The following is an 18,617-nucleotide window of genomic DNA, read 5'->3' on the forward strand; positions in this document are numbered from 1 at the left end:
CTCTGACGGAATTAAAGATAAATGCCTCTACTAACTAAAGTCTACAAGTAGGGCTGATCTTTGGATTGCAATCAACTTATTTTTACGCTCGCCTGTTTAAAGCAGGCTTGAAAATCTTCTTTTCATAGATGTCTGTGCTGAAACCGCACCATCTCCATTCCGCTCTTTATCTCCCTCTCCACACGTGTGGAATTCCTAACTTGTAGCACTGCGACTACACTGCTAAACTATTTCCCACTTCCAAAGTCTGAAGGCCTATTGCTATCATCATTTGACGGCACCAATCCAAAGACTCCCAAGGCCTCTCTACCCTAATCTCTCACGCCCAAGGTTCCCAAAGCCCCAGATCTCAGAGACTCTCGAACCCCACCCAAGGCCCTTCCCACTCTCATCATACTGTAGAGTTTACCACGCCCCCCCCCCCCGGGGAACGAAGCGGATGCGGCGCGGCGGAGGGCCACGTCATCCGGTATGACAGGATAGGTCCCTACTAGGCAGGCTGCGGATTGGTCGCGCTCTCTGAACGCGCCTTCTCCCTCCAGCCGCCCAGTGGTAGAGCGGAGCTCTCCGCTAAGGGGCGTGGTGCGTCCTTGCGGAGTGCCCGCCTCCTTCCGCTGGCCTGGGAGGTGCTGGAGGCGGTACCCCGGCGGTGAGTGGGTGTTGGGGGACGCTTGGGGTGCTTTCCTCTTAAAAACAAAATATATGTTTCAGCGGCGGACCCCATTTTTGTGCCTCGCGGGCGCTAGTGAGTCCCGGGTGGTCGCAGCTGACGCGAGGAAGAGTCCCCGACGCCACTTTCATTCCCTCTCCCACCACCCGGCAGCGAGCACCGCTCACTTCCCGCTCTCTGCCTGTGGAGAGTGAAAGACTTGCGGTCGGAGGTGAGGGGAAGGCGATCAACTCGGGACAGTTTTACTTCCTCCAGCTTTGGCCCCTGAGGCGACTTTGTGGTGAGTGCCGTAAACTAGCGGGGGTGTGGCAGAAGACAGGTGGAAGATGGAGAGGTGGCTTCGTCGCTGTTTTATCTTTCCTCTCGTTTAGCGACGAAAGGCTGAAGCGTTTTGGGATGTAACAGACTGTGTTGGGATGACTTAAAGAGTCTAAATCGGCCCAGTATGGGGAGGGGGGAGTGAGGCGCAAGATGAGACCTGACACAATGGACCTTGTAGTATAAAGTTAGAGGATCTTAGATGGCTTTGCAGCCTGCTTTGGATTATTAACAGGTGTAATAGTGGGATACCTGAAAAAAAAAATAGCATCTTAGCATTTAGCGAGCTGGTGAGTAGGAATGTTTTCAGAATTGGAGTACAAGTCTGGTCGCCGCACCTCAAAAAAGATATAGGTGCGATGGAGAAGGTACAGAGAAGGGCAACCAAAATGATAAAGGGGATGGAACAGCTCCCCTATGAGGAAAGGCTGAAGAGGTTAGGGCTGCTCAGCTTGGAGAAGAGACGGCTGAGGGGGGATATGATAGAGGTGTTTAAAATCATGAGAGATGTTGAACGAGTAGATGTGACTCAGTTATTTACACTTTCGAATAATGAAAGGACTAGGGGGCATTCCATGAAGTTAGCAAGTAGCACATTTAAGACTAATCAGAGAAAATTCTTTTTCACTCTACGCACAATAAAGCTCTGGAATTTGTTGCCAGAGGATGTGGTTAGTGCAGTTAGTGTAGCTGGGTTCAAAAAAGGTTTGGATAAGTTCTTGGAGGAGAAGTCCATTAATGGCTATTAATCAAGTTTATTTAGGGAATAGTCACTGCTATTAATTGCATCAGTAGCATGGGATCTTCTTAGTGTTTGGATAATTGCCAGGTTCTTGTGGCCTGGTTTGGCCTCTGTTGGAAACAGGATGCTGGGCTTGATGGTCCCTTGGTCTGACTCAGCATGGCAATTTCTTATGTTCTTATGAGTAACCTAGTGGTTAGGACATCAGGCAGAGAAGCCAGACTTCAAATCTTCTGCCTTTTCTTGTGACCTTGGGCAAGTCACGTTACACTGTTGGCTCTAGCACAAATTTAGCGGCTTAACTTTCCGAAGGTTTTCTTCCATTTTGTGTCTATGGGGAAAAATGCTTAAATTGTAAGACCTTTTACCTGAATGTAATCTGCTAGTACTTGAAAGGCCGAATAGAAATCAAATAAATGAATTTACGCAGGTAAGTATTCTACTAAACCAACCTGGTTAAAGTTACCCAGAAAAAATGTAACGGGACAGTGCTAGGAAGGGGAATATTCAAATCGAGTTTTCTTTACCCTAACAAACCCCTATATCTGTTTTAATTCAAACAAAGGCTTTTAAAAAAACTTGTCTTCCTTTCAGAGGATTTTCCTATGATAAATGCTCATCATTAATATAACTTTTGGTCACACGGTTGCTCATGATTTTGCTTTAAATTTACAATCTAACTGAACCATAACAGAACTGATATTTACAATATCTGAATACTGTGTACCAAAATTATACAAAAAATGGGATGATATTATAGATTCTTCTGGCTACTATAGCTTCAGGTACTAAAAGCATTAAAGAAAATACTAGATTCATGCTAACTTCAGAGTTATCCACTTGGATAATAAAGGAATCCAGATGGAGAGAACATAGGGAGATGGACAGACAATTATTGCCAAAACATAAGAGAGCAATTTTCAAAGCCATTTACCCAGGTAAATTGATTTAGCTTAAAGCTTATCCTCTGACTAGCTAAAAGTGTGTGCCGGCTTACACAGTGTGTGTACTTTTAGCCAGGCTGAAGAGGCATTCTTTTGGGCATGTATAGCGTAGGGTGGTAAAACAGTACACATATGACATACACTGTTTATCACCTCTCGGGCATTTTAGTCCTGCAGGAGTTCTGCGCTACTGCAGAAATTGTACAAGAATTCCCCCTTGTGCAGAATTGCCATTTTCTTCGCAGAATTTGGCAGAGGAGACCTTAGCACACTGCAAATGGAGAGCGCGAAGATGCAGGCCCGGCACGCCATTCACTGCGAAAATGAAGGCCCCCGGTGCTGTGGGATGCATGCCATTCACCGTGAAAATGAAGGCTCCCGTGTTTCGCGAACAGAGTGTGCTCTGCTCGCAACAAGGATGAAGGTCCCAGTGAAAGTGAATGTATGTGTGTAGAAAAGAGGGAGAGGGGGGTGAGAGAGAGAAAGCAGAGCAAGGGGGGGGGGGGGGATGGTTGAGTGTGGGTGCCAGAAGGAGCCTATATGAGGAGATTGTGAAGGGATTGTGTATGTGTGAGACAGAGCCTGTGTGAAGGGGTGCATGAAAGAGAGACATAGGTAGCCTGTGTGAGGATGTATGTATGAGAGAAAGGGAGCTTGTGTGGGTGTGTATGCCAGAAGAGAGAGGGATCCTGTATGATGGGATGTGTGTGTGCGCGAGAGAGTGAGGGAGCCTGTATGAGGGGATGTGTTTGTGTACTAAAGAGAGGGAGCATGTGTGTGAGAGTGGGAGCCCGTGTGAGGGGCAGTACTGAGAAAGGGGATCAAACTCTGGCACTAGTGATAGTGGAAGGGGTTGAGCCAAGAGGTGGAGGGGAGAGATACTGGCAGGTGGAAGAGTTGGGGCCTGAGAGGGCAAAGTGGCCAGGGGAGTAGGGAGAGTCAGTGTAAAGGACCCTCTTACAGTGAATTTCTAGGGAAATTCTGCTCAAAATATTTAAAATTCTGACTCTCTAAGTAATAACGTTTTTCTGTATTAATTTAAAATGTAATTACTTAGACTTTCATGTAAATTGTGTTATTTTGACCAATATAAAGTTTGCAGAATTTTAAGTTTTTGTGTGCAGAATTCCCCCAGGAGTAGCATTTGCAGAAATGGCAGGTGCAAAGTACACTAACAGTTTTAATGCATACACTTTGCACTTGTCATTTTCAAAAGGAAATCATGCATGTGCTTTTCCTTTGAAAATTTAGCTTGCATACATTGCAAAGTATCCATATACATCGCAAATAACCTGGGTTATTTGAGATTGCCACCTAAATGTATCTTAATGCCCCCCCCCCCATTCTCTGCTGAAATACTGTATCGTATATTATATAACCTAGTGAGATCCTCTTGATTTATAAACATATTCTCAACAAGAAGTTTTAGGTCCGCATAAAAACAAAAGTCATTAATTGATAAACATAGAACACAAAGTAACAGTAATTCATCATAGATATAAAAGGTAGTAAGTATAAGAGCATTCAATTATAGGTATGTAGAGATGAGAGAACATTTTTTAAATTCAAAGATGTGCACCAATTTCATGTTTTTTCCTAAGATGAATATAGAATATTGGAAGCCATTGTTTGCATTTTAGTTCAGAAGCTGTACGTGAGTATTTTTCTAGCTTCCAAGAAAATTGATCCATGCATATCACAGTAAAATATAAATTCAACAAGAGAGCAAACAGAGCAAACAGTTACTGCATAAATACTGATTTTATGTTTTATTTCACTGCATTAAAAAAAAGTGCCTGAAAAAATTACGTTCAACTTCTTTCTAAATTGTACATAATCTGCTTTCCTCCCCCCAATTCTACTGGTAATGCATATTAAAGGCCCCGTAAAAGAAAATAGGATGTAGGATATACTTGCTGGTCATACTGCAGGTAGACACATACTGGCATTTATGGGCTGCTGAGCCCAGGTGCTATGAACAAGGACTGAAATAGTTTTTTTCACTTGCCTGGTTTTTCCCATTTCAGTGGGGCTGCAACCCTTGGTGACAAGTACTAGCTTATCCGACCCAGTAAAATTGCCAGTCACTTATAAAATGCTACATTATCTACATATAGCCTATTTCATTTTCATCCAGTCAGACTAGTCCAGATGGATACAGGCTTGCTAGCTTCACGCTGTATAGACTCCTATGCTAGTATTCTCTTTCTCCAGCAGATGGTAGGCATGCATCCCATGTTGTGAGTTGAGGCCTATTGAAGAAAATAGAAATTTGGACGGCAGCACCTGAGGTGAAAGTGTTGGACTCTCTCCCTTGGTTGAGCACAGCCAGTGGAGCAGGGGCCTTCCAATTGTTGGAAGGCCCCTGCTCCTCTCCTTTTCTTCAGTCTCTCCTCCCATTTAAATAAAATAAAAAAAGACTAAAGATGACCCTCTTTATTTTGTTATCCCTTCTCCTGCTTGCTTCCTGATTGTGAAAGCTGAAAGAAAAAGGTGGGGGCAGAATGGTTTGCTGACTGTGGGCTGAGGCAGAAGAGGTAAAGGGGGAAGTAGTGGCGTAGTAAGGAGGAAGGGTTGAAAGCCACCAGGCTGTAGGGGGCACCTGGGGATCTCTTTCTATTTTTCTTTTCAGCCACATGCAGGAAGAAGGCAAGAAGAGGAAATTTGAAATGTCTGTTTCTGTGACCATAAGCATTTCTACAAGGAAGATGATGGGGAGGGAGAAAGCAAGGGAGGCAACACAAGCATATTGGGCCCCCTGGGCACCAGAGACCCTTGCTTTGCCACTGAGAGGAAGCAGTGGTGTCTCTTTAGGAGCACAGGAAGCGCTCGGTAGTTTGTAGTGTATGTGAATCTCACTGTCAGGCCCTGGGAGGGGATACTCTGTAAATCTTGTGGGGGAGAGAGGGCAGCATGCAGAGTATTCTGCTCTGGGAGAGTCGCGTTAACAGGGTCATCTGTAGGCAGTACCTGCCGGCATGCTTACTGCCATGGCGGGGACAGTAGTCATATTGAAACCTTGGGAAGAGAGTAGCTCAGAGTAGGGGCCTACTGCGCTGGTTCCGGCAGTCTCAGACGTTGCAATTGTCTGATCCATGGCTCCCATTTCTTCAAGTGGAGATATTCCTTCCTCTTCCTGGGTCTGTATTCCCACAGAGTTTGTGAAGTATTTGTATCAGGCCCGTTTCTGTAGGGCAGAGTGCAAATCCAAGTTTCTCTTCGGGAATCCAGAGTGGAGGAGGATTGGAAAGATGGCAGAGAGGGAGAGCTGGAGGAAGAATGTTCCCTTAGGGAAGAGGATAATTTAGCTATGGTTTGGTTGTGCCATGACGAGGAGCTTTTTCCTATTGTTTCACAGTCCGTAAGAATGCTGGGCATAGCAAAAAAAAAAAAAAAGAGGAGGATATGAATCTGTTAACTCAGAAGACACTATAATTTCAATTTTAAGGAAACTATTCAGAGTGTTTCAGTGGCATAGATAATTTAATCTCTGTCTAAAGGGATACCCCAGAGTTACATTTTAAATCTGAGAACACTATGGCAAGGCTGTATCCCCTCCTGGCTCAGGAAAGGGAAAAGCTAGAATTTCCTCAACTGGCTGAATTAATTTGTGCTGTCATTAGGAGGATCACTATTCCTATGGAAGGGGGCTCTGCTCTTATAGAAACATAGAAACATAGAAATGACGGCAGAAGAAGACCGAATGGCCCATCCAGTCTGCCCAGCAAGCCTCACACATTTTTTTCTCTCATTCTTATCTGTTACTCTTAGCTCCTTGTTCTATTCCCCTTCCACCCCCACCATTAATGTAGAGAGCAGTGATGGAGCTGCATGCAAGTGAAATATCTAGCTTGATTAGTTAGGGGTAGTAGGGGCAGTAACCGCCGCGATAAGCAAGCTACACCCATGCTTATTTGTTTTACCTAGACTATGTTGTACAGCTCTTGTTGGGTTTTGTTTTTTTTCTTCTCCCCTGCTGTAGAAGCAGAGAGCCATGCTGGATATGCATTGAAAGTGAAGTATCAGGCACATTTGGTTGGGGTAGTAACCGCCGTAACAAGCCAGCTACTCCTCGCTTTGTGATTGCGAATCCTTTTTTTTCTTCACCCCTGTCGTTGAAGCTATGCAGGATATGTGTGAAGCATCAGGTTTTTTTTTTTTTTGGTTTTTTTTTCCCCCTGCCCTTGAAGCAGAGAGCTATGCTGGAAATGCGTGATGTATCAGTCTTTCTCCCATGCCGATGCAGGAGAGAACCATGCTGGATATGCATGGAAAGTGAAGTATCAGGCACATTTGGTTTGGGGTAGTAACCGCCGTAACAAGCCAGCTACTCCCCGCGTTTTGAGTGCGAACCCTTTTTCTTCTCCTTTGCCGTTGTAGCAGAGAGCTCTGCTGGATGTGTGAAGTATCAGTTATTCTTCTCCCCTGTCATTGAAGCAGAGAGCTATGCTGTATATGCATTGAAAGTGAAGTATCAGGCATATTTGGTTTGGGGTAGTAACCGCCGTAACAAGCCAGCTACTCCCCTCTTTATGAGTGCAAATCCTTTTTTCCATTACCTCTTGCTGTTGAAGCTTAGAGCGATGTATGAGTCACAGTAAGCATGTGTATGTTTATTTAGTAAGGGTATTGTGTCAATAGCCATCATTCTGGCGAGTCACCCACTCTTCATTGGTGGCCTCTTGACTTTATGGATCCGCAGTGTTTATCCCACGCCCCTTTGAAGTCTTTCACAGTTCTGGTCTTCACCACTTCCTCCGGAAGGGCATTCCAGGCATCCACCACCCTCTCCGTGAAGAAATACTTCCTGACATTGGTTCTGAATCTTCCTCCCTGGAGCCTCAAATCGTGACCCCTGGTTCTGCTGATTATTTTCCTACGGAAGAGGTTTGTCGTTGTTTTTGGATCATTAAAACCTTTCAAGTATCTGAAAGTCTGTATCATATCACCTCTGCTCCTCCTCTCCTCCAGGGTGTACATATTTAGATTCTTCAATCTCTCCTCGTACGTCATCCTATGAAGATCCTCCACCTTCCTGGTCGCCCTTCTCTGTACCGCTTCCATCTTGTCTTTGTCTTTTTGTAGATACGGTCTCCAGAACTGAACACAGTACTCCAGGTGAGGCCTCACCAAGGACCTGTACAAGGGAATAATCACTTCCCTTTTCTTACTCGATATTCCTCTCTCTATGCAGCCCAGCATTCTTCTGGCTTTTGCTATCGCCTTGTCGCATTGTTTCGCTGTCTTCACATCATTAGACACTATCACCCCAAGGTCCCTCTCCTGCTCCGTGCTCATCAGCCTTTCCCCCCCCATCGAGTACAGTTCATTCGGATTTCCACTCCCCATATGCATGACTTTGCACTTCTTGGCATTGAATCTCAGCTGCCATATCTTCGACCACTCTTCCAGTTTCCTTAGATCCCGTCTCATTCTCTCCACTCCTTCCGGCGTGTCCACTCTGTTGCAGATCTTAGTGTCATCCGCAAAAAGACAAACCTTACCTTCTATCCCGTCCGCAATGTCGCTCACAAAGATATTGAACAGGACAGGTCCCAACACCGATCCTTGCGGCACACCACTTAAAACCGCTCTCTCTTCAGAGAAGGCTCCATTTACCATCACACATTGCTTTCTGTCCGTCAACCAATTTGCAATCCAGGTCACCACATCGGCACTCACTCCCAAGCTTCTCGTTTTATTCACCAGTCTCCTGTGCGGAACCGTATCAAAAGCTTTGCTGAAATCCAAGTAGATGACATCTAGTGCTCTTCCTTGATCCAATTCCTTGGTTACCCAGTCAAAAAAGTCAATCAAATTTGTCTGACAGGATCTTCCCCCTGGTGAATCCATGCTGCCTCTGGTCCATCAATTCTCCAGACTGTAGATAGTTGACTATTCTCTCTTTCAGCAGTGACTCCATTACTTTTCCCACCACCGAAGTGAGGCTAACCGGTCTGTAGTTGCCTGCCTCTTCCCTGTTCCCACTCTTGTGAAGCGGGACCACCACCGCTCTTCTCCAATCACTCGGCACCACTCCCGTTTCTAGGGATCTATTGAACAGGTCACACAGCGGACCTGCCAGAACATCTCTGAGCTCCCTCAATATCCTTGGATGAATCCCATCAGGCCCCATGGCTTTGTCCACTTTCAGGTTCTTTAGTTCTTCCCACACATTTTCTACTGTAAAAGGATTTTCATCTATTCCCCTTCCCTCCAGTTTCTTGTTGTTTAGAGATGGTCCTTCTCCAGGGTGCTAAGGACAGTAAGATAGAGGCTGTGCTTAATTGGGCTTTTAAAGTTGCTGGTTTGATGCTGTAGGCTGCTGTCTGCAGCAGTATTGTTGCTAGGGTAGGACTGCATTTGTCTCAACACATATGGGCAAATTATTTTGAGTGTGGTGGGATGATTCTGGAGGATGTAGCTCAGATGGCACAGGGGGCATCCTTTTGGTGGACGTCTTATATGAATTGGTCCAGGCTTTGGCTAGGAGTATGGCTTCCTTTTGTAGCTGCCCATTGTTTGCTGTGGGTACATTACTGGTTAGAATTTTCAGTTACCAAGGCAAAGTGTACCCATATGTTCCTTGTAGGGAAATCTTCTTTTTGGAAAAAGTTTAGACAAGCTGGTTAAAGCATGATGGAGGAGAGGGCATTCAAAAGTCCTCATATTGCCCTGAAGACAAGCCTTAGCAGATGTCAAGACAATCTCTGGCTTGGAGCCACTTTAGGGATTACAAGTATGCAATACCAGGGAGGTTGGAGCATGGCAAGCGGTCTAGATCCTTTGGTAATTCTGTTCTTTTTGAAACTCTAAGAAGGGAGGTACAGATCACATCTCGGTAGTCTGGAAGATCTCTGGACCTTCCAATAAAGGGGGGAGACCACTCTTCGATAGGCCAGGCAGGAGGATATGTGCATTTTGCTGGAAGTGGGTCCATGGGTGCCAGCTGTGTGAGTGTTTGAGCATCCCCAATATTGTCTCCTGCACTCTGGTAAATTAAGAGCTGAGATCTCCATGCTGCAGGGGAAGGCAAGTATGAAGTCCTGTTTTCTTACTGCTATTCCCACCTCCCATTGCAGCCTATGGCTAGCTGTGGAATATATGACAAATAGCAGAGAGCAACAGAAGTGTAGGAAAGACAGGCTTCCTGAGGTACATAGAAGATGGGGATGGATTCTGATAGAGGGACTAAGACAACTGTTGGGAGATGGGAAGATTGATAGTAAAAAGGGATACTGGCTGGGAGAGAGAATACTGCTGTGAGGGTCTGGGAGAGGAATTGAAAGAAGGAATTCTCCTAGGGAGAGGGGAAGAGGAACTGGGAGAGGATATCTAGGAGAGAAGTAGACAGATTGTGAGGGGCTTAGAGAGTAGTAGATAGGGCTTAGAGAGGGGAAATGAGCTATGAGAAGGGAAAAGTAGGTACAAGCTGGGAAAGAGGCCGTGGACTGTAAAAAGAGGGTCTGGGATGAGTGGTTAGGTGAAAGGAATTCGATAGAGAGGTGAAGAGGACTGGGAAAGGAGCTATATGGACAAAGAGGAAGGCCAGCTGATAGAGGAGGTAAAACAAGAGAAGGGCTGTCAGAAGAGCGGGATCATGATGGAGGGAAGAGGCAAGAAGTGAGCAGAGAGATGGAGGTATTAGGAGGAGGTGAGACAAGATGAGTTATTGAGAGACAGCTGGGAGATAGAGATGCACATGGAAGAAAAATAAATGAGGAAGGCCAAAAAATAAACTTTAAAAGAAAAACAAATGAGAAAGCAGAGAGGAAACAAAAAGCTAAGTGCAAGCAGAGAGAGAAAATAGATGGAAAATTGTTTATTCAAAATTTAGTGAAGATTTCTTTGCTAGCTGGGCAGGGTCATGGATAGGGGCCGGTGTTATCTGCCCTTTTCTTCCAGCATTCTGTCACCAAGGTAAATAAAAGATTTTACTGGAAGGATAGGAAGGGGGGAGGTGGTTGTGATGGCATGCAAAATCATAGGCTGAAAAACTCGCTCTTAAAAATGGACAGCTCCATTATTGAGAAGGACTTTGGTCAGGGTTTGAATTGAAGTGAACATTGTTCCCCTTGTTCACAAAAATAAATACAATATTTCCTTTTTATATCCCACTGGAGACAACAGTTATCTCTGGAGTTTACAAATTGAGAGATGGAAATACCACATACAGCTATAGACCCTGGAGTTAGAGAGATAATTGACTGCTGAGCTGCTAGGGCATGTAAGTGGTGGAGATCTTATTTGGACTCTGCAGGCATGGTACTGGTTCTCACCCAGAATCTGTGAATGCCCAGAGAAGTGCTACAGGAGTGGGGAGGCAGAAGCGGTTCCAGAAAAAAAAGGTGCCTGGACGAAGGATGTGCGCATCAGGGAAGTGATCCAAGCCTGTGGAGGAGGGAGAATCAGGAACTGAATGATGAAGGAGCCTGCCTAAGTCTAATATGCTGATGAGGTGTAGAAATTGCTGAAGGGGTGGGTGAACCAAGCCTGCAGAAGAGGGCAACAGGTTAAAGATGGGTAGGAGGGACCTTTTGGAGGGTGGAGGGATGGGAAGAAGAAATGGAAAGAAATACGACGTGAGGTAATCAAATTTGCAGATGACACAAAATTGTTCAGAGTAGTTAAATCACAAGCAGATTGTGATAAATTGCAGGAAGACCTTGTGAGACTGGAAAATTGGGCATCCAAATGGCAGATGAAATTTGATGTGGATAAGTGCAAGGTGATGCATATAGGGAAAAATAACCCATGCTATTGTTACATTATGTCAGGTTCCATATTAGGAGCTACCACCCAAGAAAGAGATCTAGGCGTCATAGTGGATAACACATTGAAATCATCAGTTCAGTGTGCTGCGGCGGGTCAGAAAAGCAAACAGAATGTTGAGAATTATTAGAAAGGGAATGGTGAATAAAACGGAAAATGTCCTAGTACCTCTGTATCGCTACATGGTGAGACTGCACTTTGAATACTGTGTACAAGTCTGGTCGCCGCATCTCAAAAAAGATATAGTTGCGATGGAGAAGGTTCAGGGAAGGGCGACCAAAATGATAAAGGGAATGGAACAGCTCTCCTATGAGGAAAGACTAAAGAGGTTAGGACTTTTCAGTTTGGAGTAGAGATGACTGAGGGGGGATATGATAGAGGTGTTTAAAATCATGAGAGGTCTAGAACGGGTAAATGTGAATCAGTTATTTACTCTTTTGGATAATAGACTAGGGGGCACTCCATGAAGTTAGCATGTGGCACGTTTAAAACTAATCTGAAAAAGTTCTTTTTCACTCAACGCACAATTAAACTCTGGAATTTGTTGCAAGAGGATGTGGTTAGTGCAGTTAGTGTAGCTGTGTTTAAAAAAGGATTGGATAAGTTCTTGGAGGAGAAGTCAATTACCTGCTATTAATTAAGTTGCTTAGAAAATAGCCTCTACTATTACTAGCAACAGTTACATGGAATAGACTTAGTTTTTGGGTACTTGCCAGGTTCTTATGGCCTGGATTGGCCACTGTTGGAAACAGGATGCTGGGCTTGATGGACCCTTGGTCTGACCCAGTATGGCATGTTCTTGTGTTCTTAATAGGGGAACAGAGGAGGACTGGTCAGTGGGAAGTGGGGTGCCTAAGGGTATATAGGGCATGGAGCTGGAAAAGAAGTATTAAACCCCCTTCACCTAAATATAAAATATGAGGTATGTCCATGGAGGAGGGGGAGAATTAAGAATGCAGAAAGGAGGGGAGGGGGAAAATATGGAGGAAAAGGAAATAGAATGAGAGAAAGAGAGGGATAGAGAGAGGCTGGACACAGGTGAGGAAATGGATACTTTTGGGGGGGAATAGAACAGGAGAGAGGAGACTGGTGAGAATGAGCTGTGGTTGAGAAGAATGACTGGTGGGACTTGTGCTTTCCTTGCTTTTGTTTTGGTCACATGAATCTTCCCCATGTCCACATTACCTGCTCTTTTCTGGACATTTAAATATAGGCTGGCCAGTCACAATCATGACCCTCTGTGTTCTGTTTTTTCTTTTTTGATGGGGGCACTGTAATTTGTGTTATGTTCAGCACCCCCAGCTTTTTTTCAAAAGTTGGCTCCTAGGAGTGGATCCACATTACTTAAGATCATTTGGGTTTTAGGAGTCATCAGGGATGGCTACATTCTGGAGTTTTTCCATCCTTTTTTCAGGTGCTCTATGGCTTTCTCTTGTTGATCAGTTCATAAGGGGAAGCTGTACAGGTAATGGTTTTGTGGCTTCTGCAAGTAGAGGCAGTGGTTCTGGCCTCATAATCTCTATGGGGTAAGGGTCAGTTCTCAATTTGTTTTGTGGTACCAAAAAGGGGGGTACCTTTTTGCCCTATTCTGGACCTGAAGCAGCTCAAGGCTGTGAAGATGTTCCACTTCAGAATGGAGATACAGAGGTTGGCTATAATAGTGCAACAAAGATAATTCCTTATGTTGTTAGTTCTGACTGAAGTGTATCTGCCTATCCAGATAAAAGGACATCAAATATTTTTCCTTGCAATGATGGGGGTGTGGGGCACATTTGTTGTCAGGCTTTTCCTTTTGGGTTGGCCACGGCTCCAAGCTTTTTCCAAGATGTTGATTGTGGTGGTAGCCCTGCGCAGAGAAGGTATTTTAGTGCATCCATGTCTGGGTGATTTGTGAATCTGACCAAATCTGGCCTAGGAAAGCAAATCAGCGACAGCCAGAATGCAGTTTTTGCAGGATCTAGGTTGGGTTTCCAGTTTCGACAACTGCATCTTGCTTCCTGCTTGATCCTTGGAGTACCGAGGGGTTCAGTTCGACACCACGGAAGACTGAGTGTAGTTGACAGACCTAAAGATCTAAAAGTTGTAGAACCAAGCGCGTGGTTTGAGGATTCAAAGATCTATGGTATGGATTTATCTTCAGTTATTGAATTCCATGGCAGCTGCCTTGGATTTAGAGCCTTGGGAAAGGGTGCACATGAAACCCTTACTGAGGGACTTACTTTCAAAGTGGCCTCCTCGTGTATTTCATGAGACTTTTGATGTAAACCAAAGAGAGTTTTGCTTTGGTAGCTAGTATGTAAGAACCTAATCATGGGAATGGATTTTGTATCTCGTTTGGTTAATAGTGACCTCAGATGCTAATCTTTGAGCCTGGGGCGCTCACTGTATAGTGCCTCAAGACATTTGGAATCTGGAAGAAGCCAAGTGGTCTATTAATTGGTTGGAAACCAAAGTGATAGGGAAGACACTCCTTTTAGTTTTCTTCCATTCTTCAGGGTCTTATCAGCCAGTGCTAGAGCAGTGGCATATGTGATTCCCTGGGGCAGGATCAGGTGTCGGTATGTGGTAGAAGAGGTAGGTCTGCGATTACTTTGAACAGAAAAGCATGTAAGAGGCTCTCCAGTGTCCTACCCAAAAGTGGGTTAACTTGGGTATAACTCATGCATCAGGCTTATTTTGGCTGGATGAAGCAGAAGGAGAAATTCGTTATTACCTGATCATTTCCTTTCCTTGAGTCCTGCCAGACCAGTCCAGAATCCTCCCTGTTCTGCCAAGTGTAGTATTCTCCTGATTCATTCTCAGAATAACTGCTTGTGTGCACTAGTTGGTTTGCTGGATGTTAAGATAACCTGTAAATGTTGATAGTTTTATGTCCGTTTCGTTTCTTGTTTCTGTTTTTCTCCTTTGGTAGCCCCTTTTTTTTTTTCTTTGGAGGTGAGTGAAAGTTCAGTATATTAAAACTTTATCTTAACTTGTTTCATAGAATACTGGCAAACTGAGATCAGCACGGAGCATATATTAAGGTGATATTAGCAAAACTATTCATCTTTTTCTCCATCTGGTTGGGAGGCATAACCCATGCGTCTGGACTGGTCTGGCTGGACTCAAGGAAAATAAATTATCAGGAATAAAAACTAATTTCTCCACATAAGAAAAAAGGTTGGTTTGGCTTTTATTATTTATATTGTGCCTTGATTGTTTTTATTTCTAAATGGTCAGCCAGCAGATTCATGGTATGTAAGATACCTGACCACTTTCTAATACGGATGTGCATTCATCCTGATTCGGGGAGCCTGAAACCCGAATGAGTTTTTCCCAAAATTTCGAGAGAAATTCATTTTCGGGTTTAGTGCATGCTAACTCGAAATTCGGGTCCCCCTGGATTTAAAATGCCCAAACCGTGGGAAATACGAAATTTCCTGCAGCAGGCTTCTCACATCTCTACTTTCTAATGGCTTCATTGTCAGCCTTTTCAGTCTGTCTCATTTCATTTGTCTATGGGTAGAATTATTTTTATCAGTGATAAGTATTTGAGTGCTAAATATAACCATCCTTTGTATGAATTTTCTCTGTTAATTCTTCCTGTTTTTGTACTATTAAGATTAAAAATATGGGCTAGCCCAGTGACTCTATGACACACAAAAGACCTAGATTCAGTTTATGGGCAAAGACACCACTCCTCAGTCCCCCTAGAAGTTGGGGATGCTGCAGAGACAGCATTCACAGCCCTTGGGGCAGAGAATGTCAGCCATCACTCAATGGTGAGAACTGGTGGCCTGTCTTAAGGCCCGTGTTATCCAGAATCTGGAGAGAGATGCAGTTTATGGTCCCTAGCTGAGGACTGTCGTTGCAGTGTCTGAGCTATAAAAATAGGGTAAAATTCATTGAGTAGTTAGGGCCATGAGTTTTCATTCTTAACAGTCCAGTTCATTTGGCTTGAAAGCCCAAAGAAGCAGGAGGATACTGCTATGAAAAAAAAATTCACAGAACATGGGAGTAGAGAATAAAGCATGTTTGGTACCAATACTGTTTTGTGAATCAAGCAAGCATTCATTCCAGATGAATGAAAAAACTGCAAAAATTTAGATGCTAAGTTTAATCTATTTTATTTTTATTTTTGTTAGCAGGCAGCTGAAGGGACAAACTATTAACATTTCTGAGAATTTTCCAAGGTTGCTGCTGATTCCATGTGATAAAATCTGTCTTCCTAATTTGTGAGCTGCAAATTTTAACTCTTGGCTGTCTTTCTTTCTTTCTTTCTTTCTTTCATAGGTTGTGTCTTTTTCAAGACAGGCTTTGTGAAACTAAGTTGCAGCTCACAATGCTCAAAGTCAAGAGAAGTATGAACTGAATATTACTGTACCCAAATCCTGTGGATGCATAAAACCGTATTTGCTACTCTTCCTGAAGCTTACTTGAATTTTTAATCTGTGGTCATTTAAAAAAAAAAAAAAAAATGAAGCACTGGTTTTCCAAAGAAATTAGCAATGGAGTTTATCAAAGAACTTTATTTTTCTTAATTTTAATGTGTTTCAATGCTTTAGTTTGTGCTGATCAGAACTACTATGATTTACTTGGTGTGTCCAAAGAAGCAAGCAATAGGGAAATAAGACAAGCCTTCAAGAAGCTGGCACTGAAAATGCACCCTGATAAAAACCCAGTAAGTAAAAACAGGAACAGAAGTCTCTGTGATAAGGCTAAGCTGGTGGCTCAGGTGGTAAATGTTGTACACTGCCATGTGGAAGGTCCTCGGTTCAATCTTCAGGCCCAGGTCTCCTGTTCCCTGGTTGTCTGGGGCTGGGGATGCTGTGGAGGCAGTGTTCACAGTTCCTGGGAAGGAAGGAAAGAGTCATGGTCATTTTTTAAGGGTTGACACCATGTGGCTGGATTCGGAACCTATGATTGTAGGATTCCAAAAGGAGCCCTGGTGCATGGCCTAGGACCATTACTGCAATGGCTGGACTTAAATAGGATATGAAATAGGGGAAAGATTCCTAGGTGGTTGCAAATGAAGGCTCATGGGACCTGATCCCAGCTCGGATTCTTATTAATCTGGAAATACAAAAGGATTAGGACAAAACTGCAGGGTCAAAAAAGTCTCTATGGTAAGTGGTGGTGAAATATTTGTGACTAGATTCAAAATGTACATTTCCTAGCGTGTAGACAGATGAACTCAGGACCAGTGGGTTTATGCTCCCCTGCCAGCAGATGGAGACTGGGGGAGGGATCTCTAGGTATCATCACAGGGAAGCGGGGCTCTCTTTTCCTGAATTTAGAATTTCAAATTTCTCCTTCCAAATGCTCAAAGCCATTCCCATAGGAATATATATAGGAATATATATATTGCCCTGCAGTAACCTCAGCCTGCCAGTATTCTCCATCTCCAGCAGATGGTGGACGTGCAACTTCGTATGGGAAAGACTTTGAGCTTTTGGAAGGAGAAATTTCGAAATTCTAAATTCAGGAAAAGAGAGCCCCGCTTCCCTGTGGTGATACCTAAAGGTCCCTCCCCCAGTTAAGAATTCCTGAGGCAATTTCCATGGTCCCTCAGAGGTATGCCTTTGTCTGGTAGTGTGAAGTTAACTGCTAGTTCAGTTGATGCAGGAGACTGAGCATGGCAGTGACTGCAGATGCCCTCTCCCACCTCAGCTGGAGACCATGTCTGTACTCAGCCAGTAAGTGCTGAGCTCAGGTAAGGTTTAAAAAAAAGAGTTTTACCCCGAATCAGAGACAGTTAGTGGGGTTTCAGGACTTCCCCTGGCCTCCGTTCTCGGTGCGCCAACATTTGTTCCCGCTCCCTTTGGGGTTGGGGAACTGGGCAGCCTAGTGGGTTGAACGGTCCCCAGTGGTCTAGGCCCTGCACTTAGGCTTTTTTCTTGCATGCCACATGGTAGGCCACGGTGGCCATTTTTGTGCGCTCTTGTGCATGTTCTGCTGCCCTCTATAGGTCGTTGGTGTGAGCAGTGTGTCTGCTCTGTGCACATGTTGTGCGCACTGTTTTTGGGCATGCTCAGGGAGGGTTGACTTCCTCTGTTTTTGCAAAACCTGGCTCTTCCCATTCTGATGATGGGATCGTCACGGCCTTGTCTGGGGGGGACGCCAGATCTTGGTTCTCCCTTGACTGGCTCCTCCGCTGGCAAGGACGGTTCTTTGGGACCAGCTCCAGTTCCTTTTGGGTTTGGTCTGGACCTGGCTGCTTTTTCTTGAACGGAATGTTACAGTCCTATGCTTAAGAACCAGGGCTCGCCTCTGCTCCCTGTGGGTGTTCCCGACTGGAATCTGGATGGCACTGATGAGGTTGATCCTGATTCCCTGAAAGATGGTGAAATTCCTCCTGGGCTGGAACCATATCAAACCATGTTGCGGTTCTTTCATAGAGATGAACTGCTGGCCCTGAATTCTCAGATCTTGAAATAGCTGAGTGTCCCTGGTTTGGATGCTTTGTCAGAACTGAGGAAGAATCCCATTTTTTATTCCTTACGTAAAGCCTCTTATTTTTTCCCGGTGATAGATGCCATTCAGGAATTGATTGATCTGGAATGGAATGCCCCAGAGGTAAATTTTAAAAGGTCCAACATTGGAAGTCCTATACCCCTGGATCCAGCTGTGAAAGCGTTTCCGTTTTCCCAAAGTGGATGGCTAGTCTGTGCCATCTCTAAGCGGATGACTATCCCCGTAGAGGGAGGAGTGGCCTTGAAGGATGTAATTATAAAGGATTGAGGCTGTTCTTAAGCCTTTGAGGCAGTGGCAATGAATTTACATATTGCCTCCTGTTACGCTCTAGTGGCGAGATCTTGTCTGCTTCTCTCTCAGGAGATTGAGTCCGGAGGGAATTCCAGAGCAGTTATGGAGCCTGCTGCCGCCTTTTCAACAGATGCAGGCTGTGATTTGGTCCGGACCTCGGCCAGGGAGTGGCTTCAGTGATAGAGGCCAGGCGTCATCTCTGGTTGCGAAATTGTTTAGTTGACACAGCTTCCAAATCCAATTTTTTCAAGATACTTTTTAAGGGCTTGCTCTTGTTTGGGAGCAAGTTTGAGAAACTAGCTAGTAAGTGTGAAGAGTCCCAGTGCCTCTGTTGCCAGAGGATAATAAACAGCTACTGCACCCCTTGTTGTTTCCAGGGTTCCAGGCATTTTCGTCCTACAGAGGGATGACCTTTCAGCAGACTGGG

At 44.5% G+C, this 18,617-nt stretch overlaps 1 protein-coding gene across 6 annotated transcripts in view; it reads left to right on the forward strand.

Moving 5' to 3' along the window:
- The first annotated feature begins 542 nt into the window (after window positions 1-542).
- DNAJC10 (DnaJ heat shock protein family (Hsp40) member C10) overlaps window positions 543-18,617 on the forward strand; it is a 334,589-nt gene continuing 316,514 nt past the window's right edge. For 3 of the 6 annotated variants that reach the window (XR_003857398.1, XM_029605931.1, XM_029605936.1), the window contains exons 1-2: window positions 656-950; window positions 15,719-16,106. Coding sequence is in view for 5 of the 6 variants with exons in the window: in XM_029605931.1 (XP_029461791.1) it covers window positions 15,903-16,106 (204 nt within the window). In the remaining variant the exon portion in view is untranslated. The other 3 variants (XM_029605933.1, XM_029605932.1, XM_029605934.1) reach the window with 3 other exon arrangements.

The sequence above is a fragment of the Rhinatrema bivittatum genome, chromosome 6 (assembly GCF_901001135.1).
Source record: "Rhinatrema bivittatum chromosome 6, aRhiBiv1.1, whole genome shotgun sequence".
NCBI classification, from domain to species: domain Eukaryota; kingdom Metazoa; phylum Chordata; class Amphibia; order Gymnophiona; family Rhinatrematidae; genus Rhinatrema; species Rhinatrema bivittatum.